Source organism: Dreissena polymorpha, chromosome 9, assembly GCF_020536995.1.
Source record: "Dreissena polymorpha isolate Duluth1 chromosome 9, UMN_Dpol_1.0, whole genome shotgun sequence".
NCBI lineage: Eukaryota > Metazoa > Mollusca > Bivalvia > Myida > Dreissenidae > Dreissena > Dreissena polymorpha.
This window is the reverse complement of record NC_068363.1, coordinates 73,043,506-73,057,432: the sequence shown is the minus strand read 5'-3', so window position 1 is coordinate 73,057,432 and position 13,927 is coordinate 73,043,506. Positions and strand designations below refer to the sequence as shown.

The window sequence follows — 13,927 nt, the reverse complement described above, 5'->3', positions numbered from 1 at the left end:
TATACTGGCATAAATAATGAACAATAAATGTTGTTTTATCTTAAACTTTGATAAAGCCTCGTTTTGGAGTTAGCTATTGATTTGTCTGTAAATGGCAGCTGTTAATGGAGACTGAAGATGGTGTATACCCACTTGCAAGTAGAGCATTGTGACAGTTTGTAGCAAGGAATCACACATGAAATATTTGGGGCTGAAATGAATTTAGTGATCTTAATTTAAATGTAGTCTGACTCTCATGTCCTTGAATAATGATATACCTGGTCTTTGGGCAGTTTAATATAAATACACAGCATATTACAAGTTAAGATGATGGATACTCTAGACTGGTCTCATTGTTGGAAACTCTGTTTCTGTGACAGGGTAGTATAGGTTTTTGTTCAGCAGCATCAGTCAGAAACTTCGTGAATCCATTGGAACAGTTTTATTTCATCAACTTTGAAACTTGCTGAAGAAGGACTCATTGAGTGTTTAAGTTGGATTAAAAACCTTATGCTGGTTTGATCTATGTTGTGTAGAAGTTTAAAATGATATTCTGATTTTTCTTTCCATTTGGTCAGTTAAATTGCTTAGAAAGTTGCTTTATCAGAAACTATTGATTTTTGCAGACATCTTTTTTCTGTGGAAAATTTGCTTTTATTGGTCTAATAAGTGAAATGACTTTATAAATGGTATAACAGTGTTTGTACTTTGACATTTAAAGAAGTGATATATGTTAATACAATTTAATATTGATTGATGAATTATGTACTTCATATGAAATTTCTGTTGTTTGTTCATATTTTATGAATATTATCTTGTTTTATGGTTCATCTTGTTTAAATATGTGGTGTTGTTTTAATGGAATGTTCCTTTAAAATGGCATCTGAAGATACACTTTTTGCGTTCTCCATTATGAAGCAGTTGCAGGTGTTGTACATATATGGGCATGTTTGGATGGCAGATGGAAAGTTACAGAAGTTTTACAACAGTTGTTAGCAGTAGTGGAGAAATGGTTATTGATTTTACTGGGGTCTCAACTGGCAGAGATGTGACTATTGATTTTGCCAACAAATCACAAAGTTTTCTAGCATGCTGTTGAATGGTGTCTTATTGTAACTATAGCAACCAATTACATATTTGTAAAGTTGAAATATTTGAGACAATTTTCATGCATTTAAGTTTGTTTTTTTTTTAATTGATTGGTATGATTGTTATTAATGGGTCCTAAGCTTGTAAAACACCAGTGCGTACTTCTAAATGTCTACACCAACCAGCTAAAATGTGATCATTACCTCAGGCGTGCAATGAAAACAACTTTGCAACACTAGTTAATTAATATCAAAGGAAAGGTTGATGAAAATGACTTTCTTCTGTAGAAACAAATCAAGCCTTTGATTGGTGCTAATTTTTCTTTATGATAACGTAATATACGTATGTTTCAATTTGCAAAATACTTTCTTTTTTCACCACTGTAGAGCATATTATTAATAATAAATGACAAAAATAAAGGGAAATTGAAAAAAATGATATTGTCAACAAACCCAAGTTAAGATTACTTTGTAAAGACTGACCTCAATGGGTTAGTATAGCAACATAATACTTTATTATTGTGTGGTATTTATTTTTAGACTTATACAATTACCTTTGCTTCACAGTTAAAACTTACTCAATATGAAAGTTTAATAAAATGGTAAGTAAAACCGGTATCAAACATTTTGATTTTGCATAACATTTATAATTGATTGCCAGACAATTTAAAAAAAATTGTGAATTTTGTTATGAAATTTAATTTAGAAGTAAAGTTTTGTATCCATGTTTTCATATATTTGAAATTCATTGAGTTTAATTTGTAAATCTCTTAATACCATTTCAAATGCATTTAGCTCTATATGTTTTCTTACACATTATTTTGTACTATATTGTAGGATAAAACTTCTCTATAGGCCTGTGTGCTCCAATAGAGAAGATGAGTACCAGGGTAAGTTTTTGAACCCAAAGTTATGTTTTGTATCAAAAGAATAAAATATCTCATGATTCAGTTCTTTGGTTAGATGCCCACGTTTGTTTAATGTTTTTTAATGTCTGAATATTTTTTGTCACCCAAGAAAAGTTTGTTAACATGTGGAACAGGTAAAAAAATGCAAATAAGGCCAAAACAAAATAATGTTGTGGTTACTGTTACCCGACCGAGCTTATTATTTTGCTGCGACCCTACTACATTTTTATTCAAAATTAAAAGCCAAAAGAAAAAAATCACGGTAAAATAAAACTATACTGGACTCCGGAGAAACGGTTATTAGCCACGCCGACTTTTTTTAACGGAGTGCGTTTTACGAGCGCACCGTTAGCCTCATCCGATGAGGCTCGCGCTGTCGTTCACCATTTCAGCCATTTGCAAAAATATTGAGAATTCGGCTCAAGAAAAATCTGATTGGCGAAAATGCTAAAATCTCGTAAAATTTCACTGAAAACATCCGCCATTAAATACAGACTGGTTTACAATATTTTCTATTTTTATCAATGAAAGTGTTCGCAATTTGAACAATAAACGAAAACCATTCTGCATCAGAGCATGATACATCGCTTGACCTTATTGTTATTGAAGTGCACGTGGTAGCTGGCCAATCAGCATTGAGTTTGCTCACAAATAATATTAAGTCATTCCTGCGCAGACACTGTATACGCGAAATACACAGTTGATACTGTCGTCCGCCAACAGTAAAGCGGCCGATGACAAACGTCGTATTTAAAGATAAAGAAATAAAAGAAGCGTTACAATAAACAAATTATTTTTAAGCTGATCATTTAACACCTTTCTCCCGACTATCAATCGATCAATTAAAGGATGATAATTAAATAATTAGCGCTATCTCGATGATGTTACACCTTTCCACTGATGAACGTTTGAAATTAAAAGGTGATAATTAAGTTGTTTTTACCCACAAAATGTGCTAGTGTAAAGCAATTTATCAACCCTATTTTATATTTGCAAGGTTTCTGGTTTTCATTTTCTGCAGTCAAACGATATGCACATTCTATTTTATGTGCAAAACGCGTACAAGTTTTCGGACTGTCGGTTTCGGATACATTATGTTTTTCGTCCATTATAATTTATTTTCGAAGTTCTTTATAGAAGAAATAGAATGATGAATACACATTCGGTGATATGACGGTGCGGTTTATACAATTGCGAATTGTATTCACCTGAAAATACAATTGGAAGGAATATAACAAAGCACAATGCAGGGCTTTCCTTTGACCCGAGCTCCCGGGTTTTGACGCTTGAAAATTACAGAATACCCTAGTTTGACTCTTGAGAAAATTACGTCATGCGTCACATTTGACCCGGGGGAATGTTCCGACTTGCGTCAAAGAGATCAAAAGTTATTAAGAGTAATCGATAATTGGCTTGGGGCGGAGTATCTTTTGGTAGACGCTAACCGTTATCGCCCGTTTCCAATCATTGAAGCACAAGTCCGCCCAGTAGGCGGAGTTTTGCCCATTGAGAAATCTAATAATGACCAATTAAGACACTGCTGGTTCGATGACGCGTGTATCAAAGTTCCATTATTTATCTGAGCGTTTGTTATCAGCTGTTTGCAGATACGACATGTATTCAACCCACCAAAACAGAATGGACTCACCCGCGTCAGTTTTAATTATATCCAATATATAATTATAACATCCCTATCCACAATATTTTGAGAAATACTTCCACAATATGTCAGAATGTATTTTCAATGCTGAATACAGTGTACCCAACCCTGTTTTATTCCATGTTTGCTCCGTTCAAAGACGCGCGAAAGTTATGCTGGCATATGTACTGTCTACAAAGTATCTTACACGCTTTGCATCAGAGTTGCTAATAATAACCATAGAACTGGTATAACTGACCGTGTGGCAAAGTGACAAATTTGGATGCTGCATCTGCTAATTGATTACAACATAGGTGTAATAATTGACCATTTGAGACGGCAAAGAAAATCGGCGTGTTTGTCACACGTCCTCGGTAAAGATGGCACATGAAATAATTTAATCCGGATTTGAGCCGTCCAGGGTCGATTTTGAGATGATAGGAAATCCAATTAGTTAGTTTAAGGAGGTATTTTGATGGTAAACGGCTGGCACTGACATGAGAAGTAACTGACGAAACATCTTTTTGTTTTGTTTTAAAACATCTTCGCTACTTTCCCAAAACGGTACCATTCTACGAACGTTGCTATAGTTGTCCGCCAACTATAAATTATCTATTAGCAAAGTAAAGCACTGCAATATCATACTTAAAACAATATGTCAACCGAATTATATATTAATTGCGCATTTGCTAGTTTACTTATTACTGGCTTTCATTTTCTGCAGACAAACAAAACACATATTTTATTTCATTCGCAAACGACGTATCTCTACCCATTTTCGGATACGGTATGGTTCGTCGATTTTAATTTATTTCCAACGGTCTTTATAACATTTTTTATAGAATGACAAATACACATGCGGTGTTACGGATGGTCTGATTGATAAAATTTTGCATTGTACTCGCAAGAAATTGCACATAGAAAGAAAATAAAGAATAACAATAAGCAAGGGCTGGAGGGGCTCTGCCCTCTATTCCCTTTATCCTACGGTCTCTGAATCTCTGCTTAATTTTCCGTATTTCGAATTTGGGACAATTGACACCCCTGATATATATTACATGTACATTGTATGTCACTACAAGTGCGAGTGTATTTTTCACAATGTTGGTCGCAATGTATGTTTGCATTATCTCTTTTATTGACGGGAATATATTAAGAAATAAATGTTTAGATATTTGTAAATTTGTTGCTTTATATATATATATATATCTCAGTAATTTGCTTTAAGTACAAAAGATCATTGACTCTCCTGCGTTATTATTATGACTCATACAAATTTGATTTTGACTCTTGAAAATTTGGTCCCAAGAGTCATTGACTCTTGAGATTGGAGGTCTAAGGAAAGCCCTGACAATTAGTAAGGGCTTTTGATGGAGTGGAGGGGCACTGCCCTTAATTCCTGTTGTGTTCCTGCGGCTGTGGTTCCAAAACCCCCAGCCTAATTTTTAGGATTTCGAATTCGGGACCATCGACACCACTATTAAATGCACATCTATAAAATAACTTATGTTTGTACTTTGACAAGTACCATACTAATTATTTCTATATTGAAAATTGTATGCATACATGCCATACGTCCCGGATTGTCCGGGACAGTCCCGGAAATGAAGAACTTGTCCCGCTGTCCCGGAAATCTGTCAAATGTCCCGGACTTTACAAAATCCATATATACATGTACCTTATCTTGGGCTTAACTGCACCTCGAATCTGTGTATATCTGCAGCGTCTCCATGACAATGCCTACCCGGATAGGCAGACTACGCTACGTGTCAAAATCGATCAATTAACAGGGGTCCTGTTATCATATCGATTGTCTCACGTTCGCGGTCAAACCGAAAAGGCGGCATTGTTTAATGTGGTTGTTAATTGACTTTATTCTACTAGGTCACTATGGCACAAGTGTGTAACTAATGTGTGACTTTCCGGATTTTAAGTTGACGATCTACTGGTACTGTTTTGTTGTATTTGTTTTATTGTGATTGGTTGAATGTATTGTGAATTGATTTGAGTTGACGATCTAACAGTACTGTATTGTTGTATTTTTTATTATATAAATGTTATAAATGAATAAAGGCGTATCAACAACTACGCGTTACACACCGGTCTTAATAACAATAACGCAGTGACGTCAACATCTATGTTTAGAACGCTTACACTGAAAACACGTGGCTAGTAACGGAAGTAGTAATGCTTAATTTGACGTTAATAGATCAAGTGTATTTCGGATAGGCTTTCGAACTTTTGCAATTAACGATGCGAAACAAAAAAAAACGAACCAAAAATGCATTTGTCTTTAAATATCGCTACATTTTATGTCCCGGAAAATCGGCAAAAGTCCCGGACAATTTAACTCAATGTCCCGGAATTGGTCTGAAAAATTATGGCATGTATGTTGTATGTTATATTATAATATGTAATATGCCCTTGTTGTCATTAAAAAGAAATTTAAGGAATTTGATAGTATATGAATAATTATTTCAAAACCAGTTTTTGCGCATATTAAGCAATTTGATAGTATATATATATAATTATTTCAAAACCAGTTTTTGCGCACCGAAAGATTGAAAGAAATTGGCTAAGAGAAATTTTGGGCAAGCCCTAGCTCACTCACTCCAACTCATCGGGGAGGCGCTTTACATATTAAATGTATAGAGCTTCTGCGACGCAATTTAGAAATCATCTTCTTCGTCAATTTTATTTAAAGTTTTACATAAAAAGTGCGACGATGCTTCTGAGTTTAGGGCTTTTAAAGCCTTCAGTTTAGGTATGACTATCAAAAAAGTGTTAGCCTTAGTAATAAAGCAATATTTTTCAAAGTATTTTCAGGTTATTATCCATCAACATTTACAGTATTTTTCTCTATTTAAAAAGTTTTCTGAAGTTTCTTTTTGATATGGATAAAAAGTCAATGCAAAGCTACAGCCAAGTTGAAGCCATGAATTGACCATTCATCCTTATCAGCAGTTAAATGGTTTTTGTGCAAGATTGCCTATGTAAGTATTGGAAAACACCCGTTCAACAAAATAAAATAAAAAAATAAAATGTTTTTCCTACCTACCTACCCTATTATTTTTTGGCCCGTAACCTGAACCACAACAATGAGTGTTAATTTATTGTCAATGAAATCAGTCATAATAGATGGAGGATCATGAATTTATTTCAATTCTGAATGCAATCAAATTCTGTGACATAAAGGGAGGATCAATGATCAAGAAAAGCAAAGGGTGTTGTTAAAATGGAGAAGGATAGAAATAGAGGCATGTCTTGTAATATCTTTTTATGTCCTAAATCCATGGATTTTTTAGTGTTCAACATATGTAATTAAAATGTGCAAGCAAAGTCTTTTTATATTTCATTGGATTTTGGCAGAAATACATAGAATTTCAATAAATTTTCTTTTTTTGTTGTTGACTAGTTCAGAGGGACAGGAGGTTAAAAGCATAAAGGATCTTTCCCTTGTGACACAATGTTCTGTAAAATTTCAGGAGGATTTTTTGGTATTTGAGCATATATAACAGTTACAATGAATGAACTATCTTTGCAAGATTATAACCACATTTTGAAGAAATGTAGACATGTTAATATTTTCTGTAGTTCATTCATGTGTTTTCAGAAAAGAAAGGCCAGTTTGAAGGTATTGGAAGAGATGGAAAGGCTCAAAGAAATGGATGGTAGGTTGCAGTGTGTTGTGTCAAATAATCATTGTTAGCGTGTACTAGTTTAAACCTTTTAATCCCACTTTTACAGCGAATTCAGTTCATTAAAGCCCCGTTTATTAAATTTCTGCTATAAACAACGGCACGTGCTACGTTGTTAGGCTACGTTGTAAACAAATGTAGTTCCTTGTATATAACAACTAAATGTTATATTGATGTTATAAAACTTTTTGATTTGCAATTCAATATGAATAAAATTGTAATTAATAACACACGACTCTTTGTCACAGAACAATATTCTGATTAAAAAAAATGATTATTTGATCCGCAGTTATTATGCCCCCCTTCTAAGAAGAGGGGGTATATTGTTTTGCACATGTCGGTTCGTCCGTCCGTCCACCAGATAGTTTCCGGATGATAACTCAAGAACGCTTAGGCCTAGGATCATGAAACTTCATAGGTACATTGATCATGACTGTCAGATGACCCCTATTGATTTTGAGGTCACTTGGTCAAAGGTCAAGGTCACAGTGACTCGTTCTTGGATGCAGTTTAGGACCACATTTGCAGATTATACTGTGAAACCATCATTAATCGTCAGGCATTAATTTTCATAAATTTCGTCAGTCGACCGATCGGCGAATTTAAGATCCTAACGAACAATCATGCTCTATGTTTGAACAAAAACAAACACTAAGTTGAACAATATTTTAAAACTTTACCGTAGACATGAGGCATTAAATTCCAACATAATCCATGCACACATTCACTGCTGTTTCGTAATCAAGATTAATCCGGTTTTGACACAAAGGGATGTAGATTACACAAGGTACCTTACTGACACGTTACACTTCTTTAAAACGCGTGTGCAGTACAGCTGTATCGAATGTGTTGACTTCGTTTATGTAGAATGGTAATGAATTAGCGCTAATTGTTTATAACTTTATTACCCATTAGGTGCATTGTGTTTTGTAGGGGTGTTGCATTTTAGCCATCAGGCAGCGAATGCCGATGAAAGACAAAAAACCAAATGAAAAGATGACGATGTGTGATCAACATGCGTATTTATCACAAATTAATTAAATATATTTTAGTATGGCAATTATAATAATAGAATAAGACTAATTGGCAATTGGCTTCGTTGTTACAAACACTCGTTAACGGTTATTAGATCCCACTTGTCCGCTAATCATAACAATGAACGTGTGAATGGCATACATTAAGAGGGTCCATTACTGTCCCTTGATAACAAAAGACTAGTTAATTGGCATGTGACAAACAGGCCCCACCTCCTGCAGTGATTCTCAAGTGTGTACCCGCATTCGTACCACGATTTTTCGCAACTGCGATTGATCGCGAATATGTATTTCACACAAATCGGATATTGACTGACGCATTTTTAAAAAATTCAAAATCAGAAATCGGCGAATTTAAGTGCTGACGAAATCGTCATTTTTATAAAAATGACGAAATTTTGTGCTGTCGAAAATAAATGGTTTCACAGTATTATGTACTGGTGTCGTGGGGTCTGTCCACCAGATGGTTTCCGTATGATAACTCAAGAACGCTTACGCCAAGGATCATGAAACTTCATAGGTACATTGATCATGACTGGCAGATGACCCCTATTGATTTTGAGGTCACTAGGTCAAAGGTCAAGGTCACAGTGACTCGTTTTTGGATGCAGTTTAGGACCACATTTGCAGATTATATTATGTACTGGGTCGTGGGGTCTATCTACCAGGGCTAGCGCTGTCCCAAAATTTCTTTGAGCCAACCAGCTTTTATGCCCCCCTTCGAAGAAGAGGGGGTATATTCTTTTGCTCATGTCAGTCCGTCTGTCCGTCCACAAGATGGTTTCCGGATGATAACTCAAGAACGCTTAGGCCTAGGATCATGAAACTTCATAGTTACATTGATCATGACTGTCAGATGACCCCTATTGATTTTCAGGTCACTAGGTCAAAGGTCAAGGTAACAGTGACTTGAAATAGTAAAATGGTTTCCGAATGATACTCAAGAATGCTTACGCCTAGGATCATGAAACTTCATAGGAACATTGATCATGACTGCAGGCAGATGACCGCTATTGATTTTCAGGTCAAAGGTCAAGGTCACAGTGACTCGAAACAGTAAAATGGTTTCCGGATGATAACTCAAGAATGCTTACGCCTAGGATCATGAAACTTCATAGGAACATTGATCATGACTGGCAGATGGCCCCTATTGATTTTCATGTCACTAGGTCAAAGGTAAAGGTCACAGTGATGCGAAATAGTAAAATGGTTTCCGGATGAAAGCTCAAGAATGCTTACACCTAGGATCATGAAACTTCATAGGTTCATTGATCATGACTGGCAGATGACTGCTATAAATTTTCAGGTCACTACGTCAAAGGTCAAGGTCACAGTGACTCGAAACAGTAAAATGGTTTCCTGATGAAGACTCAAGAATAATTTGGCCTAGGATCATGAAACTTCATAGGTACATTGACCATGACTGGCAGATGAACCCTATTGATTTTCAGGTCACTAGGTCAAATGTCAAGGTCACAGTGACAGAAAACATATTCACACAATGGCTGCCACTACAACTGACAGCCCATATGGGGGGCATGCATGTTTTACAAACAGCCCTTGTTTTTAGAACGCGGAGTAATACACTGACCTTGGTTACACTACAGTCATTATCAAAGTACGACAAACACTCATGAAAACTAATTTTGTTTAAATAAAAAGATTTACTGAATAAACAGTGGGATAAATAGAATAATAGACTAGTGTTAATTATAGATCAGGTTTATCATGCTCAGCACGAAAACAACAAAGCACTCCTCAAGGCTCGTACTTTTTGTTTTCTAAGCCTTGCATGATAAACCAAATCTATAATCAACACTAACCTATTATTCTCTATTTTAATCCCCAGAGTTGGTTAGACTTGGCACACTGAAAACAGATGGATGTCTGTATGTCTGTCCTTCCTCAGGCACAATGTTGTCCAAAGTGCAACATTCAAAGTTGCATTTATGATTCCTTATGAAACAGTTTTGTTCATTTGTAATTTTTATCGTTGCATGTAAAAATATGGCCCATTTCACTTCAAATTTCATTATTACAACTTGTTACTAGAGATAGGAATTGTATGGAAAATCAACATCCAGGTATCCATATCTAGTATCAAGATGCTATTAGAATATCTTTATACCAAATTTGTAACCAAAATACAATGAAAAATGTTAAAACACAGAGATTGCAATTAAAATATGTCATGTTAATTTACACGATTAAAAATTAACGAAGTCCTTAATATGATTTCTTTATTCAAATGATTTGGAAGCAAGACATGAAATCTGGCTAAGAAACTATTTAAAAAACATTGTGTGAAAATAAAAACAAAGTATAGTCACTGCAATAAGTACAAACATTGACAATGCATATGTTTTAAAATTCAATATTCAATATTAATCTTTGGTCTTGAACATCTGCACCTAATACTTATTTATGCAACAATAATTAAGGACAAAGCATTACTTTCTCTGTGGTGTAATACGTATAGGATCTTGCATGAGTGGTCGTTTTGTATTGAATTTATTTAACAAGTCATTTAAATGGAGATAAAAACAAGGCTTGCCGATTTTTTATCTTTATTTAGATTACGAGTTTAATAAATTCAATACAAAATGACCAGGAATCTTAAGATTCTATTTATAACATGACTAACAAATTTTCTTTGTATTTTATGCTTCTTTCACCGTTTATTCACATTGTAAAAGAGTTAAACTGAAGAAATTAGCGGGAATAATGATGTCATTTCGTTAAAAAATGGCGTCATTTCACAGTTATATAACTAGTGTAATAATACCTGTGTAATAAACAAAATTGAGCATTACGTTATTTCACTCCTGGACCGTAGGTCATGTTATAAAGATAAATATTGATTGACAAATTGCAGAAACGATTTATCTGACAGAGGGCATGTTTTCACACTGTTGCATTCATTAATAGAAGCAATTTGGCCAATCAGTGCCAATAATCTGAAAAAAAAGACCATAAACCAACTTGGAGACGTCTTCTTCTTGATTGTCGTTGAAGTCCAGAGGCATGGATGAAACGGGTTATCTTATGTGATAGTTCACTTTTCCGTACAGTTTTTCTGCAGGCTCTTGTCATTCATTCTTCTTCAGTGGTTGGTAGTCCCTGAATTCCTGGAGGATGCAGTATTCGTCCATTTTGTCAGCTTCTCCACATTGGCACTTTGGAGACGACATAAGGTGGAATCTCTTGAACTCATTGTGCATGTGTTTTAGTCTGTTGTGCCCTGTTTGCACTCGGACTATGTTCACCTGTTCTAGTCTGAACAGATTATTGTAGCTTTCTGTCCTTGCCACTCTTTCAGGCTCATAATTTCTGTTCACTAGTAAGAGGGGATCCTCTGAAGTACTTGATGTAAGCAACGCTGCTGTGATTCTGAAGTACTTGGTATGTTAGTAATGCTGCTGTGAGGCAAGTTACTTTTTTAGCAGCTGCTGCTTTCGGGACTGACCAAACATCTGGGAGAAAGACTAACTGGGAGTTTTTGTCTGCTTTGTTCCGATGGTGTTCGCAGATTGGATCAAGGCTTCCTTCTCAGCGCTGTAGTTTGTGCATGTTGGTATTGCCTCTGTACACTGCAAGTACGGTCCAGTGTGCATGTTGGTATTGCCTCTGTACACTGCAAGTACGGTCCAGCTCTCTCTTGACTGTCACTTTTTCTGATCCACCTTTGTAAGTTCTTGGTGTTTGCTTCTAATTGATATATTTCCTCTGGCATGGCCAGTGCCAGAGCTTTCATAATGTTGCCACTGTGCTTGTTTTTCGTGCTTGTCTTTGAGATGGGGTACTGTAAGAGAGAATAAAAGCTAGAATCACCAAGGCAAGTGCTGCAAACAACCAATTAATTGTTAATGTCATTCTGGTAATGACATGCATTATAGAGATGTACTTAGTATGCATTACACTAGGAGCATTTTCATTTAATTATTAAGCCAGATCCTTTTTAGCTCTGCGTTTTGGGAGAAAACCCGATGTATTGTCATAGCTAGCTCGTTGGCTCTAAAATCAAAGTGCTTCCACCTACAACTATGAAACTTCATATGCAGATGCACCTTGATGAGTTTTACACGCCACACCCATTTTAGGGTCACTAGGTCAAAGGTCAAGGTCACTTTGACCTCTAAAAAATAAATAAAAATAAATAAATTCTGACAATCTTTCATTTATTCAAAACTGCACCCGTAGCCGAGTGTGGCACCCGTTATGCGGTGCTCTTGTTTACTCTACAGGTACTTGAGATACCAGGATATCAAAAAATTTGCTACCAAGAACAAGAAAAAGTGATTAGGTTCTCTTTCATCCGTGCTTTGACTGATATACTGTGAATGATTTGGAAGTATAACAAACAAACAAACAAATCAAACCTATACTGAAGTTATCCTGATGTTAGTATATGAACTACAGGGGTTTTTATCTGATTTTGGGGAAAGGGCCTGGCCTTTTTTGAGGGGGAAAAAATCGCGCAAAATGCCGGATTTTGGGGGAAAAAAGGACACGAAACGCCGGATTTTGGGGAAAATAAGGAAGGTCTTAAATAATCAATTCGACATATTTTGCTGTTTTTAAAACAAAATCAAGGCAACAGATAATTTAATTATGCAATATGTTATATTTTCTACACTGGATCAGGTTAACTTATGTATTTAAAGTTAAAAAAATAAAATTAAAAAAAATGGAAGTCTGGGGGAAAATTTACCTGCTGAAGGGAAAAAAAATCTGAGGGGAAAGGGCCGATTTTCGGCAGGTCCCAAAGAAGGAAAAAAAGCCCTGAACTATGAACTGATTTTATAATTTTGTCACATTTTGTTAAAGTTTAGTAGCCTCTTTTGGACAATTTTACCAAGACAGTGACTCTTTTGCAGAAATCAAGAATGCAGGCTGCACTGTAAAGGGTTGTGATAGCAGTGGACACACCAACGGGATCTCGGTCAGACACAGAACGTAAGTGGCGTACACCTGCACAAGGTTTGGAAATAGGTGTATTATTTGCACTTTGCTGTGATTAAATCATAGAGCAAACCCTGTCAGTCTGCATATGATGAATCTATGCTCAACCAATTCCAAAGTAATTGTTCAGAACAACACTAATTTTGGTGCAAGCTTCATATGGTTTCATAGGGCTTCATAAACTCAATGTAATACTAATAAGTCAAGTTTTGTTCCTTTTGCCATTGTTTTTACAATTCTGCCACTGTATTACAATTTTTATGCCCCCGAAAGAGGGCATATAGTGATCAGACTGTCCGTCCTTCCGTCTGTCTGTCCATCACACTTTTGCGTTTAGGTTTTGAAAAATGCTCATAACTTCTATGTCGCTTCAGATGTAACCTTCACATTTGGTATGCATGTGTATATGGACAAGGCCTTTCCATACGCACACAAATTTTGACCTTAACCAGTAACTTATGGTCTGCATTTAGGTTTCAAAATCTGTGTTTAGGTTTTGAAAAAGCGTTTTCTGGGGCATATGTTTTTCCATGAAGACAGCTTTGTTTAATGATGTTAATGGTTTATTTATTTTTTAACCAGGTTTTCCGAAGGAAAAAACTGGTTATTAGATTGGCGA

General features: G+C 35.6%; 1 protein-coding gene across 2 annotated transcripts in view; it reads left to right on the top strand.

Annotated features, from left to right (window-relative positions):
- The window catches only part of LOC127844402 (myelin transcription factor 1-like protein), a 91,308-nt gene that overhangs the window by 8,557 nt on the left and 68,824 nt on the right, over positions 1–13,927 (top strand). For both annotated transcript variants that reach the window (XM_052374550.1, XM_052374549.1), the window contains exons 2-4: positions 1,905–1,957; positions 7,228–7,285; positions 13,224–13,302. In XM_052374550.1, coding sequence (XP_052230510.1) covers positions 1,946–1,957; positions 7,228–7,285; positions 13,224–13,302 — 149 coding nt within the window. In that variant the 5' untranslated portion in view covers positions 1,905–1,945. The remainder of the gene's footprint in view (positions 1–1,904; positions 1,958–7,227; positions 7,286–13,223; positions 13,303–13,927) is intronic.